At 39.9% G+C, this 27,787-nt stretch overlaps 1 protein-coding gene and 1 long non-coding RNA gene across 3 annotated transcripts; one reads left to right on the top strand and one right to left on the bottom strand.

The window, feature by feature from the left end:
- Window positions 1-430: 430 nt before the first annotated feature.
- Window positions 431-27,787, top strand: LOC124217031 (uncharacterized). Of its 2 annotated transcripts, XR_011176990.1 has the most exons (6): window positions 431-1,513; window positions 2,203-2,977; window positions 4,397-4,584; window positions 4,939-5,144; window positions 5,381-6,462; window positions 27,773-27,787. XR_011176990.1 is itself a non-coding variant. In XM_046622272.2 (4 exons), exons 1-4 carry the CDS (start codon window positions 518-520, stop codon window positions 5,002-5,004), a joined length of 2,025 nt encoding a protein of 674 aa, XP_046478228.1. In that variant the 5' UTR covers window positions 431-517; the 3' UTR covers window positions 5,005-5,314. The 2 variants fall into 2 exon arrangements, 1 of the variants encoding a protein (XP_046478228.1); XM_046622272.2 differs by lacking the exons at window positions 5,381-6,462; window positions 27,773-27,787 and having other exon boundaries at window positions 4,939-5,314.
- Window positions 12,295-15,136, bottom strand: LOC124217042 (uncharacterized). The gene is made up of 3 exons (XR_006882762.2): window positions 15,033-15,136; window positions 14,581-14,764; window positions 12,295-14,431 (listed from the first exon to the last, which is right to left on the bottom strand). It is a non-coding gene; the product is annotated as an uncharacterized lncRNA (long non-coding RNA).

A 27,787-nucleotide genomic window follows, 5' to 3' on the forward strand; every position in this document is an offset into this window, starting at 1 on the left:
CAGTGTCTCGATGAGTTTCGAGAAAGGGAAATGTTTCCGGGAGAACCTACCCGTCACATTTGGACTTTGGAATTTTCGAGAATACGTACATGAATCGTAAAATTCGATTATTATAAGTATAACTGCACATTGCAACCTATTAAGTTAGGCAATTAAACTTCCAGGTGGTGTTGAAAATATTATAATATCTTCCACGAAGCTGGAAACTTCTAGGATTAACAATCGCTTAGCTAGATAAAATCATTTGTGTCAAATTAACTCAAACCGCTATAAGTGGCACGTGACCCTGCCAAACCGTCGCCAGCGGCGGGGGGGGGGGGGGGGGGGGGTCGCTCGTCATATTTTCTTAATTCCGTAACTATGGCAACGAATTTGTATACATCATGGCGACGGTAGTGCCGCGTCGATTCCAGAGGCAGAAGGTGTATTAGAACGAGGATCGTTTGACAGTTAAAAATTAGGCAAAATTGAAAAGTTCATTGCAGTGTATAAAAAGCGTAATATAAATATAAGTAAAATGATGCGATCGAAGGCCACGGCGGCCTTGATGAAACTCAAGGAAATCGACAGAAAGTACAAAATGAAGTGCAGCGAGGATCGCGTGAAACGGCAATCCAGCTTGAGCGATATAAGCGCAGTCGACAGCGCGGACGAATTATCGAAACCCGCGGGTGAATCTGGTTCCGGCGATGCGATTGTGAGGCCTAAATTAGACGTGAGAATGCCCGAAGCTTACTTGGAGCGCAGCGAAGGACGTCGAGGGCAGGAAGCCTCGGAGCCTACGGCCGAGTTGGTGATGATTTTCGACTGTAAGTCGGGGAACAAGAGCCCGCGCCAAGAATCGGCGAATTATCAAAGAGACGGTCCGGCGGCCGGTGGAGCCGAAAACCAGGAGGCAAGAAAACGATCCGAAACTCCGTCCCTGCAGGTCGAATCCGAGCGAGAAGCCGCGGGCAAGTTGACGACGGAAACGGAAACCTCGGTTAGCGAAGAAGTCCCGGAAGTCGTTCGGTCGATCGCGCCATTTTCACGTCCGGTCTCTGACCACCCAGACGTCCCTTCTCTCGGCGAAGAAATAACTATGAAAAGCGTCGAGTCGATAATTGATGGGGAAGAAAGGCGAGCCAGCACCTTGGACGCCGATTCACCGACCTTGATGGCATCCGCCGGCTATTCTGACGACTTTGTTAGAAGTACGCTCTCTGCTGAGACTCTCAGTACCGTGGAGGAGGATCTGCAGGCGCAAGAACCGGAAGACTCATATTCGCCTTCGGGCTCTTATCGGCCGCAACGGTCATCGCCTACATCGATGCAGTTGGAAACTAAAAAGCTCACCCAACTCGTAGCGCCGAAGGTGATTCGCGTCCTGAGCAAATGCGACGCCGGTTTGGATCCTGGCCTCAGCAATTATGTAAAAGCATCGACGAACGGAAACACCGCAAGCCCCGTTTGTCTTCTCAGGTCTTCGCAGCCTTCGACTGATCGCAGCGATGAGATTCGCCGGATGAACCGGGTAAAAATTATTTCCGCGATGTTGATAATTTGTAACGAATATCGTGTTTTCTTTCTTTTTTTTTTCCTTGTAGATTTTTCACAGAAAACGATCAAGTATTACGTTTGATCTTACATTCATCTACAATTATCTAAAACAGAATGGAAAAATTTTCGGATACTTTGTAAAACTCCATGAAATTTCGTAGAAGAGTGTAACGATCTTCTACGAAAAATTGTGACGGTCCACAATTTTTTAAGACAAAAGTATAGTAAATCGACTAAACGTAAAATTCTGTGAATTCTTAAAGAATTTTAAGAATCTATACGACAATCTATCATTGAATAGAAAACAGCTTTAGTTTCACGTAGATAATTGTAGAAAACTGTGAGTTTTTACAATTCGTGTAGAAGAAATTTAAGAACTGGAAATGGAGACGGGAATTGTTTTTTTTTTTCATTTAAGAATTTCGCAGACACATATCAATTCTTATAGAAATGATTCTCTCTATAAGATTATGAATACGTACCTACAAGGAATGTAAAGACTCAAGAAAGAACAACGCAGTGCATATAGTTACAGAAAGAATGTTGAGATATTCTTCGATAAATTACGGCCATCTGAAAGATTGCTGTACAAGGCAAGATCGTAAAAAAGCAAAATGTTTAACGAAAAACTTTTTAGAGGATAACAGAAATTTTTTTCACCAGGTGAAACGAAGGCCTGCAGTTTCTTCCAGGGATTCCTCCGGACTTTCGTCGAAAGAAGATCCTGAAACTGGGAGCAGAAACGAGGTAGAAATTATTACTAAACAGGATGAAACGTTGGCGGAAAATCGTCGTATAGTTTTCCTCATGGAAGGTAAAAATCCGCAGTCTACCAACCCCACCGAGATGCTTCAGAGACACGAAAGGGTTCTGGAAAAAGTGGAGTCTAAGAGCGTGAGAAACCGGGCGAGGATCGAAACTCCAGTTTCACTGGTCGGAGAACTCGACCTGCAGACTCGCTCCAAGGATTGGGAAAAAGAGGAGAGCGCTGCTTCTGCGGCCGTACAGCAACCTGAACGGGTTCCATCGTCCGAAGAAGCTTCCGCAGGCGGTGTTCGGCTTGCGACCGGCGTTGAGAAGCACCGGTCGAAAAAAGTCAAAACGGAGGAACGCCATCGGGCGGGCAAAAGTCGAACCAGAGAGAACCGGAAGCTCCGCCATCGCCGGTCCGCAGGCGTAGAAGAAGAAACAGATGCGAAACGGGTAGCTGGGGACGTGGAGAGGCTCAGAAGACGGTTAAAGGAGCTTCTTCTCGAACAGGAACGAGATCAGCTTAGACCTCGCGTACGCAGATACCTGCAGCAAATTATGGACGAGGATGACGGATTCGGGGACTGCGACGCAGCCTCGTCGTCTTCTGGAGTGCGACGAAACCGGAGTCTACGCTCCTTCTTCAAGCCGCTCGACCTCCCGAACGTCGCTGCCTTTAAACGACCCGGTAAACTGGTGCCTCCACTGGAGTATATAGTTTACCGTTAGCCTCGCCGTGGTCCGAACCTGCTACTGCCTGCAGCCTCGCCGCCTCTGATCGCATGTTGCTCCAGGGCCTCGGCTTCGGCCTGGCGACGTTTGTTGTATTTTTAACGAGAACAAAAAAAGTCGGAGAGAAAAAGATTTAACAAAAAAAAAAAAAAAATACGACCAACCGACAACAAAATATTGAATCGAACAAAAACGAATCCTCGGAAAGCTTTTCGTCGGCGTGAAATTTCGAGTTATTTTTAATTGTTGTGTATACGTCAGGTATAATTTGCTCATGCTGATATTAAACCTGAACCCGCATCGTCGTGTGATAATTATTATTCGAGTACTAATTCGTTACGTATAAATATATATATATGTACAGGGAATTAACTGATTTAGATCGTATTATCGGGTTCTGTTCTTTCTGAAAAAAAAATTCTGATCCACGTTTTGTTGAACTCTCACTAAACATTTATCACTTTTCTTTTTTTCCTCTTGCTCTGAAAACGCCTGCGAGCTATAAGCACGATCATATACATACTTACGTCGATAGGATGAACTACGAGCTGTACGAGAAACGGATTCTGGCAATCCAGTACTAAAATTAACCACGCACCGACCGTTCATTCGCTAATCACTCAGTTTACGTATTCCTATTTATTTTTCTTACGAACTTATATATACATGCGCGTATAGTAATATAGGTATGTGTCCATATACTCTGCCGCGAAGAAAGTTTATTCAGTCGATTTGGACATGCAATTTGTGCATCGTATAGGTATGTGTATGCAACGCGTAAGAGAATAAAATACACGAAGATGTGTATAGATATAGAGTTCTGAGAACATAGGGAAAAAAAACTGTTTTCATCGTGTGCTCCGTGCAATATTTGTAATCTCTGTTTCACGAAACATTTTTATATAAAATACGTGCAGAAGTTATTCAAATCAAATAATCCTCAAACATTAAAATATTATGGTTATTAATTCATGCTCTTGGGAATAGGTTCCCACTTTCCTCGTTCTTATGAGGTCAACGATCCGATCCCTCTTTTTGTCTAATTGTCAAGGATTGAACAAGTTCCCAAAAACGGTTGCTTTCCTAGATATGCAGTTATAATTATTGACTTCGCTCGGATTGTGCGGTAACAGATTATATATACGTAACGAGTCAAAAATCCGGTTCCCGGCTATTTTTATCCACTGTTTTACGACTTCTAAACTGAACTTTAGTTTCCTTCATTCGCTAACAAATCACGATTTCTCTCTGTCGGAAAGAGGGCGTGGTTCGGTGATAAAATAAATAAATAAACAAGTAAATGAAAACTAAGTAACGAAGAGAAGATAAAAATACAAATATTCAATCAAACATTTGATTCGTATTTTCGATCCAGATTTCGAAGACGACAAGACCGCCAACCTGGACTGCGAGAGCCGTTTACATTTGCGAATGATTCACGAACGTGTCCTTGGAATACGACATTGGCTGAAACAGCAGTTCGTCCTTTACAGAGACTACAGCAATTTAGCATCGACTATTAACGCAACGTACATCCCAGTCACTTTGAAAGAAACGAAAAAGGTGGGGAGACATCCACGTACAGTAATAATCATTAATGCGTTAACCTTACGGCTAACTTGTTTTCGGTCCGAAACAAAATGCGAGTTCGATTCTATACGAATTTTGTGACAATGACCGGCGATGCAGCCGATGTGAGAGATTGGGTGTCATTGTCACGGAATTAGTATAGAAACGAACTCGCATCTTGTTTCGGACCGCAAACAAGTTAGCCGAAAGGTGACGGCGTTAATGAACATTACTGTACGTATATTTCGATATCGCTGCATCGAATCTAACCATACCTGTACTGCTCTTCTTTTCTTCAAATTGATAATCGGCACACGTGAATAATAAATTCTGTTTTTTACTTTGCAGATGATTCGTGAAACGCAACGTTTCCGTGATATTATTATTCGAGAGAGGCGATGTCACGTGACATGATCATTAAATAATTATGATGTATGTACATACATTATATACTGTCGTTCAACTTCGGATCTGGACATAATTAAGGCAAGAAGAAGCAAAGGAAGAACATTTAATTATCAACGGCTTCGAACCTTTGTTATATATGTATATATGTAGGTATGTATTTTGAATCGCAACCTATAATTGTTTTCCATACAGATATATGGAGTTAAATTATTTAGCATACCATACATGGTTTAAATACGGTGTACAAGACTTCGCGTATAAAATAATAGATATAACAATAATCATAACAACATACCAACAATGAAATCGGTCGAAAGTTTCCGGCGGCATAAACAACAATCAACCTTCTCCTAATTTATCCCTCTCTTAATAAATCTCACAGGTTAATTAATTACTCCTCATAAACCAAAGTTTGCGTTAATCACGCAGCTTGACAACGTCTTTTCGATGAAGAATTCTTCCGGTTCATGGTACAGGGACGAGGCGTCGAAGTTAAACCAGCCCGTGTTTTTCACGACTCTTCATTTCGCGCCACGCGTCACGTCTACGTCACGGTGCTTGGTTAATTGTCTGTGATCCCGATAACGACAACAATTCAATCTGGCAATAAAAGAGTCGAAAAGCAAGATGACTAAAGAAAATTGAAGAAAATAAGAAAAAATAAAAAAAACAAACGCCGATGGCAAAAGGTTGAGATAAAAAGAAAAAAAAAAAATTGAAATAAAAAATACCCAAGTCTGCGTGAACTTTGGTGAACCTAAGTTCACAGCGCGAGAAGCCGCTCCGCACCAGGTGACTTGCGAATGGCGAGTAGCGGCGAATAGCGGCGAATAGCTCGGTTGAGAAACGTTCCTCGGAACGGCGAAGAGAGTCGATCCAAGAGACCGTGGAACAGGCGGACCTAAGGGGAGGAGGACATGGTCGTCACTCACGTCTGCGAGCTAGTCGTTCTTGAACTGCTCGCGGTACCGCGTCTCCGATCCCGCTGCCGTTCTTCCCGCGAACTTTCGTTCGAAACGCGGCCTTTCAAACACACGTAAGGATATAATAATCCGCGATTCGTTCATCGAGAGGTTCAGAGAGAGAGATTGTTTGTTACCACACGATTTCGGAGGAAAGAAGTCTTTAGAAGTATACCTTTTTTTTTTCTTTCGAACCCATAATTTGGTGCTTATTTTTTAAGAAAAATTATAGATAAAAAAAAAACGATAACTCTTTATTGACAATTGTTAAGTTTTGTTTTTCTATATCGTTATAATATATATACATATATATACTTAATATATTTATTGTGGAGAAGCAATTGGTGCAGACTGTTAATTGTTGCCAGTGACAGGGACGTGTTATCCTGTTTTTAAATCCAGTTTCTTACCGCCTACTGTCTGAACTAAACTTACCGGAACTGAAGACCACGTCCGGATATTCGGCCATGCCAAAATTCGAAACACCGTCCCTTTGTTGCTGGTAAGTCCTATTATAGTGCATACATATAAATATATATATATATACTTGTATATACATACATACTCATATTCGAGTATTTGGTAACAGGATAGAAACGAAATAAAGATGAGATCTCGAGAAAAAGTGTGGGAACCGCGATCATCTTTGCTAATTAGTCGTCATACGGCCGGCTGTTATAGCGGTGATTTAATTTATTTGACGGTTTGATGTCTTGTTATACCTTACACGAGTAACATTTTCGTTTCCGGAATTATAGTTGCAAAATTGGTAATTAACCTTTTGCGATTTTCAGCTGTAGAAGCCTCTTCCTTTTCAGGTATATAATACGCGGATGGTCAATTGGCTTTATTGTAGGCGTGAAAAATCTTTGGGAACGGTTTACGCTAAACGGTGATCTAACTTTAGTTGTTCACTAATTTAATTAACAGAGAAGATACGGAGGAGTGTAAAATTTTATTTTATTCAGTTTTTCAAATATACCTACATATCGAGGCTTATACGTGGAATAATTTAACTTGTGGCTTCGACAAACGTGAAATGAATGTATCCGACTTGCTTACGGATTCTTCTTACACAACGAGGTACGATAGAAAAAAAAATGTCAACCTGCATTCGGTGTATCTTTGAAATAAAGAAACAGAGAAAGTCGATTTGGCTGCTTTTTCCGGACAAAAATTACACTGCGTTTTATAAATAAAGAATCCTACTTTTCATGGCATTAATGTTTGAAGAAAGCTTAGCAAAGGATCGATTCATCTTTTATAGTTACTCTCCAAAAGTCACGACCCAAAGCTTACTCGACGCTCTTTTGTGTGGCTAAAAGTACCGGATGAGAAAGAACCGCTCCAATATCCGTTTATAGTCTGGCTTATAAGACTTGTTATTGAGAGAATGGATCGGTTCGCGGTAATTAGCTTGGCTGGGTCTGCGGCGTACAGTCTGATGAAGTATAAAATATTTTTCGCCTTGAAAACAGACATCCGCGCTTTGTAACTAACCAGCGATATCGAATATCAATACACTCGCAATCTGTGTAATAATAAGTGATAAAAATCACGTTGGCTCGAGGCGTATTTTTGATCGTAATAGAAATCTGATCGAAGTGATCCAGGGTTTCCTAAACCGGAGTTTTCGTCAAATCGTCTATTCGCATGCTAATGAACCTCCGAGAAGATCGATGTCTGCTCGTTTAATACTCAATGCGGGATCGAGCGATCGGCAGATGGGAAATAAAAGTTCAAGTTCATAGTTGAACGCGACTAATTTTTCTCTCGCAGTTACCGTCCGCGTTTAATCGATCGATTAAATAATTATTGATTGAAATTATGGATCAGCGACGGTGATCGGAGAAGGATAACGATCGAACAATGGTTCGATTTCGTATTACTTGATTCAGCCGAAGACCGTACTCCAGGGTCTTCACATCCTTGACACGCATTCAGCCGCGTTGTTCTCAAGATCTCGAATTATAGTTAAAACAATTATTTCATCGCTGTTATTATAGGGTCGCGATTATCATCATCTATCTTGAAGAGACGATGAATATTTCGATAGAACGGTTATATAACGGCATCGCGTCCAAGGAAATGCTCGTATAGAATTAAGGATATTACAGATTTTCAACGAGATTTAATTTCAGGCTAGCTAAAATTATTTAAAAGAATTACGAAACATGATGAAAAACGAAAACAGGGTTTTTAATAACGATAATTAAACTACGTGTTACTTCATTTCATAGTTTTAAAACCAATCTGCAGAGCCGATCACGGTGCATGAATAATTATAAGCAAGGAATCGAGCGTGAAGTGAAATTTGTAATTGATCACCTAAACCAGAATCCTGTAATATACCCGCAGGAATTAATTGAAAGATTTAAAAATTGATGTGTGAGTTGGGTATAAATCGATTGTTAACTCATGCGTAATTCAATTTCTGTGTAAAGTATATCCGCGATATATTATCTCGGGATAATTTATAATTTATCGACGCCTTGTATGCAAATAATGAATTCATATGCATATTGTAGGTACATAACGTTACCTGAATTCATTTTATTCGTATTATTTGTATGACGAGTCACTCGTGAACACGCAATTTTTGTGCGTGAATCGATTGTTTACGGCTTATATTTATGCACAATACAAGGTGCGAATTAGAAACAATAAATGCTATATTTCTATAAAATAATTCTATAACTTTTCCATAGAATTGTAAATTTGTAATATCTTATGTTACTCAAACCGCCCTAATGACCCCGATATTCAATTGAGTCAGGTGCACCAAAGTTGTACAAATATTGTAAGAACGCATATATATTATATATATGTGTATATACGCCTATAAATGTCACGATAAATTAAAGCGTCGATATTATACCTTGGATAAGTAATTAAAAGTACTTAAAAAACATAAAAATGAGTGAAACAATTAATAACGTAATCGGGAATAAGTTGAAGACTTTCAGTTTAAGAACGGGAGTACATTATTATTACTATTCTTATTATTATTAAACGAAAAAATACGATACACAATAATTTAAAACAGGCGTACAATACAATACATCGGAGATTTTTCCTGTAGTTTAGGTATACGTGTACGTGTATTTGTACATATACATCTTGTCAAGTCTAAAACGCCCGGTAGGTACATGCTAATAATATCGGTAAATATTTATACAAGTGTTATTATATACCGATATGAAGAAGAAAAAAAAAAAGTACCAAAGTAGCAGCGACTCAACTTTACATAATTTGTATTCGTTGATATATCGGAATAAACGATAAAAAAAAAAAGTAAAATTTATGACGCACTGCAATTATCAATGTAATGATAAAATTTGCACGCATAATTATTACGTGTATAAGTTTGATTTCGAATGGACGAGAAGGAAGAAACGTGGAGGTAAAAACAAGAACTTTGTTTAAATATAAATCTATGTAGCAAAAAATTAGGTACTGTAAATGAATAAATAAACAGATGTAGATAATTGTGCAGTCACTCGGATCTCAATAAGATTGAAAACGGGGCGAGGGAAAGGGAAAGTTTTTTTCCTTAATTTTCACTTATGCGCACTCAGCTTTTCTTTCGACGTTTATTCTCAGCGTCTCTTCCTTTTGGCGGCTCGTTTACGGGCTTCTTGTCTCGCCTTCAGTATATATCGGTATCTTTTCTTCCCCGACATACGACGCCACTGGTTGTTTGCCATTTTGCGTAGTTTTGACTTGGTCAGGTTCCGTTTTCGACGGCTCAGTAACGCCATGAAGACGAGAAACGGATTTGTTTGATGAACCGACAGTTTTTTGCGGCCCTCTTCGTTCCGGGATTTCATGATCGTTTTTCGCTGATCGCGATTACGTGAGACGATTTTTATTTCTCTTGTATACTACTTTCGCAATTTCACGATATTACAGTGGCGAAAAAAATCGGCACGGGTTACAAAAATTTCGGTAATTGCGTGTGCTAATATTACATCCGATATGAAAATGATGAACAAATCACCGTCGCTACCTCGCTGAATAAATATACATCGATCCGTAATCGATTGATTTTCGCAAAGAATCGATGAGGCTTCTTTTTTTGGCCAGAAACTTCGCTGCATTCACGCAAGCAATGTCAAATCGCACAAACTGATAACCAGCCAAGAGCGAAAATTTCTATGCAATAATTCGACGATATTGGAAGTTGATTGGAAAAATTGTTTATATTTTCCAAAAACCTTGCAAGACTTTCCATAAGTTTGGGATTTTTTTCGGAACTTTATGCAGAAAAATATTCCATTTTTCTTCCGTCTCTTCTTTCCAAATTGCCTTATTACGACGAGATTTCTCGTCTTCGCTACTTCACTTCGTTCAATTATTCCGCACAATTTCTTACCCTTTGATATCGATTAACCGCGACCCTCTTAGCAATTGGCCCGTGACCCGTGGCCCTTAAAGCTTGATAGTCGTTGCTTGATCCCCAACTTTCATCAGATTTTATTGACGTATTACCTGGCCATAAAATTTGTCAGGACTAATAAGGACAGACCATTTTTCCAAATAAATTGCTACCTCTCAGAACGAATTTATCGAGCTTTCTAAAGGGTTCCAGACACCGTTTGTCTGGGGTCTTATGAATTTTAGCACGCCTGAAGACGCAGTCCTCGAGATTGCAAAGTGGTTTCAGGAAATTTCAAATCCGGTATTAAGTAATCGAGATTAAAAATGCCAGATCCGGAATAGTGATAGCGGAATTGCGAATAAGACTGTGCACATGTAATTCTAAGGGTTATAATACGGCTGAATTGCATCTGTTCAGCGAGCAAAATCATTCCAAGAACGTTAGAATCTAATTAAAAATATAATGTAATATAATATATCGAATCAATTTAAACGTTTTAACTGTAAAACCTTTCCTTAAATTAATAATGATATCTTATAGACCGTGTTATTCGAATTTGTTCAGATCCATTTCAATACAATTACTTCTTATAATTATAATTAATTTATACAAGTAGAGGTGTTGTACAATTGGTGTCCACCATCATTGGCGCAGATCGCGACACTCCTGGATATTTTTGAAACGGATACAGCCATGCCGATTCCTCTTCAATTAAATTCCGCATCGATCGCAGGCTTTTTAAATTCCCATCCTCGTACCAAGGCTTGCGTCGTATTCCAACCCCTTGACACGTTACTCTCCCTAAAACCGGGCGGCCTCTCCGCATGCTTCACAGCAAGACCGTGAAGCGTGTTTGTGCGTACACCAGTGAAACCATGCCGTATAAGGAAAACCTTCGGGGTTACGAACCGCAGCCCCTCTTCGTCGGGGAGAATGCCCGAGGCCAAACGAATGACGGAGTGCCTTTGGGGTCAACTTCCGGTTCTGGAGTAGGTGGAACCGCGAATTTGAATGTTCCACACGCGTCGAGTGGTCTCCGGGAGAGAAGCTGGAGCTGGAGCTGGAGTTGACTCTGTAAAATATCATGCTCTGCTCCCACGAAGACGGCGTCATCGACCACCACGGTCCTCTCCTTCTTTGTTTTCCTCTCTCTCTCTCTCTTTTTCTCTTTCTCTCTCTCTCTCTCTCCCTCTCTCTCTCTCCCTCTCCTCTCATCTGGCTTTGGCCTCTCGCTTTCACACCGGATCACCTTGGTCGTTGGAGTTCCAGCTCGAACTCAGAACCCGCGAATCAGCTTGCCTACGAGCCTGTTGGTACCTGTATATCGATACAACTTGTAACTAACCAGCCCCGGTCCTAGACGCAACGTCGCCTTGAGCAATGAAGTTATTACCTGACCTTGCGCAGAGTCGGGAAATACACCCGATAAGGTTCACGTTCATTTGACAATCGGCACTTAGGGGAAAACCCTCCAGGCTCATCTACACCTATTTTTGTGGTCGATGATCGATCACGGGATTAGTTATAACTGAGGCCATTTTTACTAATGGTGGACGATGTGGATATGTTATTCAAATCACCTTGCGGCCCTTTTATCGGGTGGGAACTTAGTTCCAATTCAATCAACCGTGGACCGTATATACATAATCGGTCATCGACCGTAATCACGTCGATAATTAACGTACCTGTTACGAGTTTTCAGTATCAAAATTGCTAGGTAATTGTCGTAAAGTTTCCAGAGCTGAACGTTGGCCTGATTCCAATCGTCAGGGTCTCTGAGTCCTCAGAAAAGAGTAACAACCTTCTGTAATTTGTACAAGCAGCGAATAATTTCGATACCATTCACGAGGATGTCATCCTGGTAAAAAAAAAGCGCGATTCGGAGCTTTTTCTCGGAATACATCGAGTGACATGACGGTATTATTATTACACTGAAGTATGACGTGACAGTAATGATTGACGAATACGTCATGACGATCGCTTACTTCGCTTACTTTATTCGTGATTCACCCGAGATCGTCGTCATTGTTGTTGCTTTTGTTACGTTGTTTTTGTTGGGTTGCGCGAACCGTGAATGCTGATTAATTCCTTCAACAAGTATGAAGCCGCTACGATGAAAGGCACAGGCGTGCAGAACATGTAACAGTAGGTATAGGTATTGGTGGGTAGGTACGTGGAACCTGCAGAGTGGTCAATTTCGAGTGACTCATGCAATTTGTATTGTAAGCAGGCTTCCAAATGTCAGTTAAACGATAAAATTTATTTGAAAGTATAGCGCAGTTGCAGGAAGATCGGTGCTCTCAGTAATCTGCCAATCATTCCCAAAGAACTTGAATCGAAAAACCAGGAGATTCTTTTTTGTCAATCTTGTGACAAACTGCTACTTTTCACTGTCACAACGGTCCTAAAAACCATTTCCTATGTGGAAATTTCATCAAGTATACGAATGGATGCTTCCATTGAAAGGGTTTTGCCCAAAACTTTCACGCTGGCAACAAGTAACAAATTAAAGAAAAGAAAAAAACAATATTACACTGATTGTCTGACATTTGTTTCAGAATGGTCGATACTTTCGTCAATAGTACCCTTCCATCATCCCGTTTTACGGTCGATTTGACCAGTAGACGAAAATGGTACTTCGTGCCACGTTTATGGTCTCGGTGTCTTCCTACGACCACAATAAATAAAGGTTCAAAACAAGTCGAAAATATGAGGTAAATGTTGAGATCCATTACACATCGTTAAGGTGTAATTTTAAAGATCGATTCTTTTCGTGGAGACCAACTGGTCCGTTTCTTATCCACATACACCTATGTATACAATCGCCATGTAGGTGTATTCCTACCGTGAACAGTGACTCGTAACGTCACTTGCGGCTGGACGAAGAAGTCAGGTCGATGGAGGCAGGCAGGCAGCTTAGGAAAAGGAAGAATAAAGAAGGAGTCGGAGGAGGAGGAGGAGGAGGAGGATGGCGGAGCCAAGCTGAAGCGGGAAGCTCTGCAGAGGCTAGATCGTCTAAAGTGTATAAAATATTCAGAAACAAGCCAGCGGAACAAAGAGAAACCGAGCCGCGCCGGACACGAGATCTTGGGTAACGAAATCGTTTCGTAACACCCACGCCAAATACACTCTACTTATCCGCTTACCCGTGCCCGTGTTGCTATATATCTATACACAGTATACATATCTATCATCTTTAAGTCCATATCCATTCACATATCGACATGTATACAGTCCTCTTATCGATATCGTTCGCTGCAGCCGCTGAGAAAACCCAGAGGTTCTTTTCGTTGTCGACCCATATAGATGTGGATGAAGTTTTGATCGTTCGTCGAACTAATTATTTCTTTCTTCAATTTTACTTGAGATTTTTTACCTTTACATATCTTGATAAATTTAGACGGAATAACGATTCGTCTGAAAGCAAATGTTCGATTGGCGGCTACCATGGCGACGTCGCGAGTACGTACTCCTTGAAACTACGTTAGATGCGAGCAAGTTGATTGTTCGCAACTGCAACAAGACTCTCGGGTCTTGTACCATTTCTATCAATACATGTACTATAGTATTCTCATATTCCCTACGTTCACGTCACATTGTGTAATGGGCTTAACCGTACCCGGTGGCTTGCTCCTACTCCTCGGCGTTATGAGCACCATGCATGTGCACGGTATACCACTAAGAATGTAGCAGTGGCTTCTGATGTATGGATTGCAGCGCTTCGACCACGGGGTCGCTGGAGATGAAAGTCGGGTGCTGCTACAACGGGAGTCGGTCTTCGCGTTTTGAGCCCAGGTTGTCTAACGGTCCACACAGCGTCCAATGTCAACGTAAAACAACGAGGGATCGACTCCTCTTCTCAGATTTCAGTGTAGGTATCCAGGCTCGTTAGCAGGTGCAGCAGAGTAGACTTTGACCAAGTAATATCCACAGTTCCGTCGGTCAATGAGCGATGAAGTTTCTCCTAGCTGTCGGAAATGGATTGCATTCAAGTCGAATTGCTACTTGTTCCTTCTCGCAATGCCGCGATAGCGCTGAGAAGAAGAAGAAGAAGAAGAACTTCAAGTGATCACATTTCTCGTGGGAAATCCTGAAACATTAAACCAATTCAATTCTTAGGACACCACGGCAAAGTTACTCGTACATACATAGACAATAAGCGACGTGCATCGGTGAGCAACTTCACTCGGGTCACTAAACTTTCTTATGTATAATCGTTCTAAGTATGTATGTACCTACCAATTACCGTAGCTCGCAATGAGACGACCGCATCTATTGTCAGCAATAGTCAAATCGTAATCTGAATCGACATCGTATAAGCGAGTCGCTTGTTGGTTAGAGTTTCGGACTTGTTGTCTCTGTCAATGCACCGTCGAGTTTATACACCAGCCAACCGATCATAGATCAAAAAACGAAGGTATACCTACACAATGAAGAAAAAAACCTTTTTTTTTTTGTCAAGAGACGCTTCGCCTCTCGTCAGGTGGAACGATTTATAACGCGATATACACTCTGTATAATACACGACGTGAAATAATTGCCATTGCCACACTGCCATCCCAATTCCGTGCCGTTACGCATGGTTCAAGGATCAAGGTTCATCGGGAGGATCCACGTCCGGGGAATACATTACCAAGCGATTCCTCACTTTATGGGTATAATGCCTGATAATAATTACGGCGCCAAATTACCTCGGCAATAAAACAATTTGCAATTCTTGTAATTAGACGGGAACCAATATGCGGTCTGTTTTTATTCCACACGAAGCAGTCGCCAGTCGACTTCCTTGCTCGAACACGACCTTCCATGCACTGTTCTAAAGTACTTTCCTATCTTGTTAGGATCCCTGAAGATCGCGTGCGCGTTTACGTAAGAGCGGAACGGTAATTGGAAGAAGCAAGTCATTCGGCTCCGAATCGACGCGTTTCCTTATTCCTCGTGACTTATGCTGATGAGTTAAACCGGAGTGAAATACGGAGCTTCCGAAAGCTCAAATCTGCCGGAAGAGGCTCGGTTCAGTTGGTCACGTTTGGACGTCGTAACTTATACCCGATAGGTGTACTATGTGATTTCGTTGTATAATAACCATGCCACGTTCCGCTCTATTGGTAATGAAATCTCTACGTACCCAGGTTTCTCGCGACAATTATACAATGCTTGCCTCGACGCTCGTGACAACCCGAGAAGCAAGGCCGAGGTAGAAAATTCACCAACAAGAAGTTTAGAAACTATTTCATGCAACATGTAACTTCCAATGGTGAGTTGATGGCGCTGTGTAACATAATTCACGCTCTGCCCGAGTCCATTCTGACTGAATTATCTCACAATCATCCCAAGTTGTACACCATGCACAGCTGTGTAACCTGTATTACAATCGTTGCGCGTTCTTGGGGCCTAGCCTGATGGTATTCAATGGTTCAACATCGACGCGCGTTCTTCTGTGTACGACATGTGATATTGACTTATGCATCTAAACGCAACAAAACGACAATAACGATGACAAAATCGTCATCTTGTGATTTCGCAACGGTTCTTTTTATCCGTTGAGACGGTATAGGTATGTTATGTACCTGTAAGGTACAGCCGAGAGATGTTTCTTTGTAACATGCCATGCGTGCACCATTCATGTGGACACATTAGAGACTTCCACGCATATATTTTCACGTTGTGTTTAACCCGATGTATGTACATATGCACACGGCTATACAGATGGCTCACAATCACGCGTCTGCACTTTGGAACCACAACGAAAATATTCAGCGTTAAGTTCACGACAGAAATTTCACAAGCGTCGGATATATGCATGAAATTTCTTTCCGGTGATAAACGCCGGCCATTTTTAATGCACCGGATTACAAAGTTTATTTTATATTTGTGCAACGGAGGAAGCTGAGCCGATCGATACCATGCTGCGTGAAATCTATCGCTACAAAGGATTGTAGTTGATTTTATTTTTTTAATTAACCGCTTCGATGAGCTATAAATTTTCAATTTACACGATCGAATTGCGGTACCCGTCACCTGCCGCAGTAGGCAGCCAACTTTGAGTGATCAGCAACTGAACTGAAACTGCTCGACAATTATGGTCCCCTAAATAGATCGTTATAAAACTAAAATTACATTCTCGACAATTTTACGTTCTGCGGAATCGATTTTCGAGTTCAGAAAACTTGCAAGAAGTTATATATATAAGCGAACGCGTGTAATAAGCTCGACTCTTATTTATTTTTTTTCAACTAAAACTTAGAAACAAGAGAATAAAAAATAAATATAGTTTAGAAAGTTAATGATCATTGTTAAGATCGTATCACTTACTGTTATAGTCTTTGACGATCTTGAAGTGAAACACCGTATAAAAAGCCTGAAAACTTATATAACACAATGGAGACAAAAATTTATTACCCAAGTTATTTGCAGCTACGATTTTTTAACGGAGATAAGACCAGGTAAGTGTCAAAAAGAAATAAAAAAATTGCGAGAAAAATACGGATTTAAGGACATCCATACGTACGTACATACGAGTTATAATGTAAGTACGTTACATTAACTTGACGAAGTACGCGCTCAGGCGAAAAAGAGAAGATGCTTTCCGCCTTTAAGCTTCCTCGGACAGTTTGAAATTACGCTAGGCTAGTTATATAGAGCTCGTTCAAACCTCCCGCTCTCGCATTTTGGAATTATATACATGCAACTGCACTGTCTCTTGGCCATAAGATTCATGTGACGAGTTTACGACGGTAAAATGGCACGTTACAATACTGGAGTACTATAACTATCATTATGTGGTACATCTACTTATCGTTAAAGAGAGAGAAAGAGAGAGAGAGAGAAAGTCATTGAAACTGACGGTGGAAATTCTTCTCTCGTTTAGTCAACTACGCAATTTTTATTTTATACATCCAGAAATCAAAAACAGAAAAAAAAAAATGACCAAATTTTTTTACAGCAAAGACCCGAAATTATTTCATTCCAACGCAATTTTAAAACACTTACATTGTACATCAAATTGGCAAAAAGTGAGAGAATTATTGAATAATTCCCATAATTTTGAAGGGGAAAAAAAATATTCAAGGGCCGGTACCGTTCACGATCTGACAAATATCTCAGTCACTAATGGACAAAATGATGACAGGAGAAAAAGTGTGATGAGATAAGAAAAAGAATAAAATAAAAAATTGTGCCAGACCATTATCGAATAATAAACGTATAGCAGGAGAGCCGGTTCTCTCTTGCATTCTGCGAGATTACATCGCGCGTTACACATTTTTATATAAAACTGCCCGACGCTGACAACATTATATGTATACCTAGCGCGCATTGAGGTCACTTGGCGAACAAAAAAAAAAAATAAAATAAAAAAAAATCACTCCGTCTATCTCTGGGGAAGTTTCTCTCCTCTGAAAGAACTTATACTCACATTAGACCGCGCATAGGATATAATCGAATAGACCAAGATTACATTTAGATTCTTCGTCTCTTCTGGATAATCGAAAAGTCGCGTATTGGTAAAGATGTCGCGATATTTTAATTCCAACTGTAATAATTGCTGCGTAGTATTCAACATCGCTATAAAATTTGAGCGATGATTTCTCTGACACGTTTAATTAGTATGATAGATAACACGAATACATTTCATGAATACTGTATAAAAAAAATAAAAAAACATGTAGTTCCGAAGATTGAAATGAATTAATCAGTAATCAGCGAGGATGAAACGACGAAAGTTTACCTTCTTGATTTGAATAAAATATCGAACATGCGCTTTTTTTTTCACCGGATATCAATTTTGTCCTGTAAGTACAAAAGTGCGCTTGAATTTAACGTCGTGAAAATTATTTAAACGTGTTGAGTGGCGGGTATCGGGTTTATTACATAGGTACATATAACGCTAAAACTAATTTTCTCGCCAACAATTTTAAGAGCATTAGCAATTTTTTTGTAAATACTCCGGCCTATTTAATCCGCGGAGTTTCGCGCTCCTTCTCTTTGTTCCGTATAATTCCTGACCAATTAGGTACAGTATTACACACCCCGTTGAAAGCAGTGCACGAAGACTAGAAGACCGCTCGTTATATTGCCGCTCGATATATACCCGCGAATATAATTCCGCTCTTTGCGCGCTTCGATAAGATAAAAGAAACCAGCGATTGTTTTCTTACCTGTCCCTCTGACTGTATTACCTCTTTCTCTTGTATTATTCTTACTTGAGCTTTCTGCCGATTATAAATTTGTCGCTGAAAACCTATAATCGACACTTTTCTTTTACTCTTACGTGACTACAGCTCGCGGTGAGTTTCTGCTCGACGTAGCGTATAGAGTGATTATTAAACTATAATACGAGGAGACCTGCAGCCGCTATCCGCCTCCTCGTCCATCTCGTTATCTCAAGTGTGAACTCTTCCCCTCCGTATCATGTACTTTGCATCGTTTCCTTCAGCTCGTTCAAGTCTCCCGGTTCTACTGCTAGCCTAGTTTTAACCCTGGTCGCTGAAACGGGGTCCAGTTGACCCGAGAACCGACTTGCGTACAATTTTCAAACCACCGTGCTTGAATCAGGGTTGTTTGCGCAAGTAAAATGAAGAATGATTGAAAAAACTCTGGGGTCTATGAGACCCCGTTCATGTATCACATATTGTTTTACTATTACTTTAAGGTGCTTCAAGAATTTCTACCACATCCTCCATCGTTTTTTGTTAAGACTAGGATTGAAGTCTATTTCTGAATTATTAAATTTTCTCCCAGAATTCTGTTCAAGTCGTAACCATAGTGTTTGAGTAACCATAGGTGTAAGCGACACTTAATAATTTATTTGCAGTGAAAGTAAATTTTTTCCCCAGAATACAGAAATTCACGATGTACAATATATTGATTTCAAAAGCAAGGGCAGCTATATATTCGATCACCCGAAATATATCGGAGGTGATGTATAAATTTTTTATCCACTTTGGAAGGAAAGCCTGCTCGCTTATCGTTTCGTGTAACTATATAAATTTTTGCTCGATGATCGGTAGCGAGCACGTGAGAAGTGCAAGTAAATCGCTTAGACCTTTTCCTAGAAAAAAAAAAACAAAAAAATACAGTATGCCTGAAGAGAAATCCATACTTTATAGTTAGTTTAGTTATCTTCACCGTTTGCTAAACTCTGATATCGTATAAGAAATCACAATTTCAGCTTACTTACAGCAGTTTTCGACAAGAAGAGTTTGTACTATTCACAAAATTCGGATTTCTCCTTTTATCTCTCTGTACAGGCGTTCTTAAACGGCGCCATTTTGTTTTTAATTGATACTCGATCCTCGATGCGGTAGCAAAATGGTAGCAAAGCGAGATTATCGTCGTCGTATGTCGTATGAGTATTACATACATGGTATAAAACCCGCGGTCATTTATTTTCTGCTGTTGGATACGACAATTGTTTACGTAACATGCTAACAATATTTCTCCTCGTGCATGTGACGTTTCGGTTTATACCGTGACTTCATCTAACCAGAAATATCCACACGCAATGACGCCAAATCGTAAATATAAATCCGTAAAATAGCGTGTAATGTAATAAACTTTAACTTTTATAAAAATTATTTTGTCATACGTTGTGTAGAAATTGCATACGAGACAATTCACAATATTGAGAGAGAAATAGAGAAAGGGAGAAACAGACGTCTCTACAATCGGCCGACAAAGTCTAGACGCAAAACCCGACACGCAATTTATATCGCATCCGACAAACAGCGACAAAATGCTTCACTGATATCGAAAATCGAACTAAAGCATTGCACGCCCTGCAGACTCGGTTGGACAAAACGATCCCTGCAACTGCGTATAACAGTCAATCTCGATATGGGTGATTGTGCTTGGATAAATAAAAGGACATCGATATCGGAATATTTTCCACACTAAGATGCAGACGACACTGCGAAAGTCGTCACGATTTCCGTGTATCCGTAAATGCCCGACAAACGTATAATTCAATAAGTCACATAACCTTGTTACACGAGTGTATTCTGTTCATCTGTGAATATAAATAAATGAATTTATGAATGATGAAAATAATATGCTTTACTGAATCAGACTGAACTATAACTGCAGTACCGTAAAAGTTCCGCGGCAAAACAAACTTAAGTAAAGCAATCGTGACTGCAATGTAGTTAAAACGGGAAATAATCAGTAATTACACGGCGGCAGCAGCATTGTATCAGTTCCCATCTTGATTTATTTTAAGAAAGTGTGAAACGGCGAATGAACAATCCGCTATGGAAATACGTACCTTATACCGCGATAATTACGTAAGGAGATAGGGGGTGGGGGGTGGATCGCTGCTTTCATTCGTACAACTGTACCTACCTTATACCTGCGGCTCTACGAGTACTTATGTACACACGGTAATTAGTTCTTGTCTTCTCAGTACGCATAATACGTACGTTCGCAATGATCATAATACGCATCGGCGTCGGTTATGTTTGCATACAAGTACGTTGTACTTTGCATTGCAATAACGTGTATAAGTATAATGTAACACACTATTAGCATAGAATTATCAATTCGCGATATAAATCATCGACGGTACGTATGGTAGAATTTAAGTTTGAATATATTTTTTTACTTTTTGTGAAATGTTTACATCAATCATTTTAATGAGATTCGAAAATCAAGTTTTTCTACGCGACCTCTCGATGATGGAATATATGTATATACGAAGTAACTTTGCATGCCTGTATATTTAATTGCAAGTGAGTTGAACGTATGTATGTAAATGAATAGGCTCAATCCTGACGACAGAAGAGAAAAAGAAAGAAATGGTGTAATTTTTAATGACAAAATCAGATCCGGTGGAGAGATTGTAACTTCGTAATAATGAGGTTGTTTTTAATTTGTTTGTTCGTTTCTCTTTCTCTCTTAACGGAACGACGCCAGTTCTGCGCTAATGTTGCAGTATTTATGCTTAAGTCTCTTTCAACCTCGATTTTAACAGGCCTCGGTAATTCTCTAGCTAGCGAGCAAACGAACGGATGATCGTCGATATTGTTTTGCATGCAGGCTGTTGAGGTGCTCCACATCGTTCGGACCAGCCTGCGAATATCGCAAGGGTACTGCAATGTAAGAGGAGTGAAAGTCTCGAAGTCGAGTCCTGACTAGGGTCTCCGGTTCGCTTCGGTCCGCGGGAGTTCGCGGCGGTGCTCGTTACTTGCAGGAGGAAAAAGAAGGGGGGTGACTGTACCGGTGGGTGGTTGGGTATAGCTACTGTAAAACACTTTTTGGTCCAGTGATTTCGGTGAGTCGAGTAGTAGCCCGCAGTTAAGCCTCGAATTACATAATAATAGCTGTTCCGTTGAGATCGTGGGAGCTTAACTATAACATCAACAGCATCTTCGACGCACTCCAATTATTGGAGACAAATTGTTACAAGAAAAGAACGTCACGACACGATTTTACAACGGTATATAATTCAAACGCTGCTGGAACAAAACAAACATGGCCGCCGCTGACGCGCACACTTCCGGTTTTGTTTTGGCTCTAAGATTTCTTCCGTCACTCCCGAATTGTCGAGTGCTACTTCAAGCCGAACATATCGATGGCAAGGATTGTTTACTCATGGTTTGAACTTCCAAGAAGGCCTGCAAGCCGAGAATTTAGCTTGCGAAATTTCTAACCGTACGTGCTTGCACGCACGCGTTCATTGGCGTTGCCTTATGCAATGGTTCACGCTCTCGACGAAACTGGAAATATTTTAGCGGTACGTAATTGATTTAGTTCGCAGCTCTCGGATGAGCTTCGTTGAACGCTCAAGTTTAATACAGCTGTGAATGATTGATATTGCAGGGTGAGTATTTACGAAAGATTTGTTATAACAGCACAGTCAAGTCGTATAACAAACGTGGTGCGGAGTGTTGTAATCTTAATTGCAATCGGAATCGGAACCGTAACCACGGCATCTCCGGAGTGTCAAACGAGCCGTGGCCAAAATTATATACCTACATTATTTTACCTACTTACGTATTTTATTCTGTGGATACGGGGATTCGGTGAACCTTTCAAATATCGCCGCATTGCAGGCGGAGGATACGAAACCACCGTGTCTGACTTTTATTGTCAACTGCAATCTTCGAAGTTTTCTCGCCACGGTTTTTCGCGGTTGCTGCGTAAATACAATTGCGAAATGTGATGGATGCGAGTGTTTAGACATTGCGAAGTCCAGTGCGTGATAATTACATGTAGCAATAAAAGGGTTAACCGTATAAGTGTTAGAAATCTGCAACAAAGTTTTCGGTTTCAATAAGTAACGAAGAGAAGCTGTAATACGCGTCTGCTGTTCTTCACCGCACATCCGGCTAATCGTTACTATTAAACGATGCTGCAGTTATAGAAAATAGCGTTTCCAAATTCTTCCTGCAAGTACTTAGAACGAATATATAAATAAATGCATAAATGTGGGAGGTATGTGAGTGTAATTCTGTGTGTAAGTATAATGAAATCGTGAAAGTCGAACCACATAAATGCTCCTTGTGTCTATGAAACTGCCTACGTAAACCACAACTTATCAATGCGTCATCCGCACTAACCAAGGTACGATATACAGAGGAGATCGTGATCCAGTAGACGCAGATCCGCGTTTATAACGACCCCGTATTCTCCATTATGCATCGAGAGAGATCTCCACCTGTACAAGTTACCGTACAGTCCTTATAACTATTTTCATTTTTTATCATAACCGAAAAGTACCGTTCTGGGTACAAGATGAAAGTTAATTTTGTAGATGAAACCATAAAATCTGATATTAGTCGTGTATTTGTATCCCTTTTTTATCTGGGTCATTCGTACTATACGTTCTTGTAACGATGGGGATAATTTGTTGTTGGTGCAACGACAAAATGATGTTAAGGTCTTATTTAACTCGAAGAATGTAGTCGACTATGAAAAAGAAAGAAATTTAATCTTCCAATAATCAGAAAATATAATATTGACAATTGTAATCACACTGAATATTGATTTACTGGTACCAAATTTTCTTGAAATTCACTGTAACTATACCCATTTTTACACTAGAATTTTTGAGTAACTGTAACTTTCAAAGTTTTTCTTAGTTTAAAATGTGTACTTGGGCTAAAAATTATAGAGTCTCTCGATTCCGTCTCAAAACGATGAAGGATATTCCATATGGCATGGCAATATAGTGTTACAGTTGGACTTGGTAGTCGGTACAGATTCGTCCCGACTAACCGAGCCGCCAGTTGTTCGTTTTGTTGCACCGCCATTTTAGCTTGCATTACAGGTATAAATGGTAAAAGCTGACGGTTTGTAATCCCACGCGTGCAGGATATTATTAGAACGTGCATGATGCATGTAGGTACAACTCATGTAGCTACAGTTTCACAGCTTCAAATCGCAGTCACCTCGTGTATCGCTGAATATTGTATTATATTATACGTAAAAGAAGTGCGAAGATTTGGCAATTTTTTCATAAACAAAAATTAGTTCATAAATCGAAGTGTGATATTATACAAAGATTCGATGAATCCTTCGAAACTTTTCAACTTCATTTCTTTTTATTCATTCCTAAAGTGAGATTCAGATGAGATGTGAATTTGCGATTGCGGTTACGTGTATCGCCTTATTGGTAAAATATTAATTTCACTGATCGGGTTATAGAATTGTAAAGATAAAAAAAATTTCAGGCCATCAAAGTTGATTTTAATTTTTTTCTCTCTCTGTTTATGCCATGCGTTTGTGCTTCGTTTTTGACTCGCTACAAATGCGCCTGCTAAAGGTGAAAGAGATGAAATATGGATGCTGCGGGTAACCGCATCGTCAACTGGGTTTTTATTCAAGTTTTTTGGTACTACATAATATGTATATATTTTATACCTAGAACAAGTTTTCTTCGAATCATATTACTGTTTCTGTATTTCATCTTAACCATCCGAGCGAATAAGCGTTTGGATTGATATAATTCAAAACTGGAAATGAATAGTAAAAATTTACTGTGACTCTTGTCTATTATACAGCAGATTTTCAATTTCCTTTCCTCTCTATTTCGGCATGTATTTATAAGATTGAAATATCCGAGTCCTCTTTAAACAATTTGAGACTGCGCATAATAAAAGGATCTAACAGTCAAACTACGACTGATCTGATTCAGAAGCTGAAGATGATTGGTTCTATACTATGAATGAGCGTTTAGCCGTGAAAGGTACAAAATACGAACCAGATCACCGTATATTTGAATAGCCAGCGTATGAGTGAACTGCTGTGATAAATCGTGACCGTCATAACCGAAATGAAAATAAAAAAAATTGCAAACATCGTTGCATTAGTTGACGCATTCGATTGTTGCCCCGAGATCATGATATTTATAAACGAAATTGGTTGTTCTACGTAATCGATCGATCTGTCCTCGCGAGCGAATTCGAGGTCAGTGCGTTCACTCTCCGCGGTTAAACGGATCGAGTTGTATAAGGTAGGTATGTGTATGTGTTCCAAGTTTATAGATTGCACGGTGTATATAATGCATAGAGGTATACATAGGCCGCTGTAAGAAATCAATGATAATAATTCCAAAAAGGAAAATTGAAAGTGAGGATCAGCGCGAATCTCTGCGCTTATAATAATATATGATGAGGTCGACTTTCGTTACTATTAAAACCGATCCAGAACTTTCTTGAAATATTGAAAATAACGACACTTTCTACACTTATTTACATATAAGTACAAGTGAAGGTTTTCTACCACGCTGGAGATTAAAATGGCTCTGCGCACTTTTACCCGAGCAATTGCAACGGTTAATTATAATTCGTTAGCCGGCTAAATGGCCAACTTATCGAGTCCGAAAAACAGTGTCGTTAGAATCAACTCGTAGGCCCCGGATTCAAAGTGATATATCTCTAAATTTGGAGCGTCTAGAAGATTCCTGTTTCTAGTTTATGCAGGTTTCGTTTTAGAGAGCCGGAGAAAGAAAGAGGTCGGAGAGAAAAAAAGGGAGAAGACAAAACGCATTCGGCTGGCTGTTATGTTATGCCCATTGCCCTCTCGGATCGGGACAATGGAAAGGAAGAAATTTAAATTCAAGATACGCCGAAACGCCGCGTTGCGTTCCATGAGACGATCTCTGGGACTCTGGAAGCCTGGACCTTCTTCGTTTAAACACGGCCGACGATTCCCGGGTGAAAAAAGACATTTTATTTTCACGGCCGTTTCATACTCCGTTTCGCCCTAACTATACATACGTACGTACAGTTGAGTTCGTGCAGGCATCGCTCGAAGCTTCGACTATTTTCAGTAGTGCCTAAAAGAAGAATTGTTTTCGGCCAAATTCTTCTCGACGCGAAAGTGCTACAAATGAAGAGGCCATTTTTGTTTGTTGAGTTCATGAGACAACTGCAGGAACAAGTCTTTATTCCGGGACAAACTAGTTCTGAAAAAGATGCGAGTACATGATCATCATACATTGAAAGACGTACGGTAATATTCATTAAATGCCTTGGGCTTCTGACTAACTTGTTTTCGGTCCGAAACAAAATGCGAGCTCGATTCTATACGAATTATGTGACAATTACTCCCAATCTCTCATGTCGGCTGCATCGCCAGTCATTGTCACATCATTCGTATAGAATCGAACTCGCATTTTGTTTCGGACCGAAAACAAGTTAGCCGGAAGCCCACGTCATTAATGAACGTTACCGTACGTACCGAAGCAATTTTTGAAGAATCGAGGGTATATATGACGATGATATTAACGCGGCTGCGGAGGATTGCCTAACCGACTGGTTATGTAGCGTTTAATCGACTCACCTTACAACTTTTATTATACTTATGGCTATATACCTGTTTTTTGACTCGGCGGACGACGCGACTAAGACGCTGAGAGCTGTTTGCTGATGATGCTGCCGCCGTGAACCTCCTCTCGACTATCTCAGCTCACGGGCAGCTGACAAAGCAGCGCGCGTTCATAGTCGGCGACAAAGAGAGTGATATAACACTTCATCGGCACTCACGATCATAGGTTATAATATATCCTATACACACCATCGCATCGGCAGGACTTGTTTGCGCAACGAAACGCGTTGAGATCGTTTATCTCCGACCTGCTTGTGACCGGGCAAGAGGCACTCATTTCATACAGGCTCGATGCAATCCAATCAACGTGCCGCGAACACTTGTATCCATACTGAGAAAAATTTCATTTGTCATAGTTACTAGAAAATTGTAGTTAATAATTCATGTTGTTATAATAATGGATGGAATATTATTGACATTACAAAACATAAACAAAAAAAATGTACAAATAACTATTGCATTCACGTAATCATAGTTGTCTGATTATTACGATGTTAAATCTATTTGATTAGTTTACTACAACATTTTTTTCAGTCAAATTAAGGCCTTAACATCGAATTATCGCAATAGTTACAACAATATATCATACGAATGACTATGATCAAAAAGAATAGTAATCGCACGTACTACTGATTTTTTGGATACATTTACAAAATTCACTTTCATTCTGTATCCAGAATAATATTTTTCGCTTATGATAGAAAATTAAAATGGATAAGGATTAGTAATTTCTCTCGGAGTACCTTTGATATTGTTATACGAAAAATAACATCGCCATTTTATGTTATGCTTCATCCGGCGATGATTCCCCGCCATTATTTTATATACTTTTTATTAACTTCTACTGCAGCTGTTAAAACCTGATATCGCTTATAATGCCCTTGCCTATTCAAAGTTGGACAATATAGAGTTGCGTAGGCGCATTTATCAAGGACGATCGTCGTAAATAACGAAAAAACCTCTGGCATTCATCTCTCGTTTCATATACCGGGTGTGCGATATTTAATTAAAGCACCAAAATAACGCTGAAACTCTGCAGCCCGCAGTATGATGATTTTAGGAGACAATTGGACCGCGAGTGGCATCGTTCACGAGAAATATTTTAGGCGACAATCTTTTCTTACGCATGATTTTCACTTAAAAACAGCATTTAACTGTACGATTAAAAGTGAGACACCATGTACATACATACGTATTTTATATCTGAATACATGCAGGACCAACAATTTATAATAAAATCTTAATTTCAAAAACTCAATCGTGAATATATCTGCAAGCCGTTCGATCGGTAGAATCACGTAAAAGTGATTTTCATGCTTTGAAATACGCTGACAAACATGAAACCAAAGAGAGTTGATGAGGATAAGAAAGAGAGGATAAAAAACTGGTAGTAACGTACCGTATTTCAAGCCGTCTGACCAACCATTCGGGTTTCAAACGTCGCGGTTCTTTATTGGTATAAAGAATATTGTACAATCTTTCCATGTTTCTCCCTTTCGCGCTACGGAATTTAGCATTGTTCCATGATATATGTTTTAACAGTTTATGATTTAATTATTAAACAAGCTAATTGCTAGGTAAATTTAATTACTCTCTGTTGCAGAATAAGATCGTCCTT

This window comes from Neodiprion pinetum, chromosome 4, assembly GCF_021155775.2.
Source record: "Neodiprion pinetum isolate iyNeoPine1 chromosome 4, iyNeoPine1.2, whole genome shotgun sequence".
Lineage (NCBI taxonomy): Eukaryota > Metazoa > Arthropoda > Insecta > Hymenoptera > Diprionidae > Neodiprion > Neodiprion pinetum.

What these genes read in the sequence shown, in the direction of transcription:
- LOC124217031 (XM_046622272.2), top strand. Translation starts at nt 518, where the DNA reads ATGATGCGATCGAAGGCCACGGCGGCCTTGATGAAACTCAAGGAAATC. An exon ending in CGCTGCCTTTAAACGACCCG is followed by an intron (nt 2,978 to 4,396) that starts GTAAACTGGTGC and finishes TTTTCGATCCAG; the next exon opens with ATTTCGAAGACGACAAGACC. An exon ending in CTTTGAAAGAAACGAAAAAG is followed by an intron (nt 4,585 to 4,938) that starts GTGGGGAGACAT and finishes TTTACTTTGCAG; the next exon opens with ATGATTCGTGAAACGCAACG.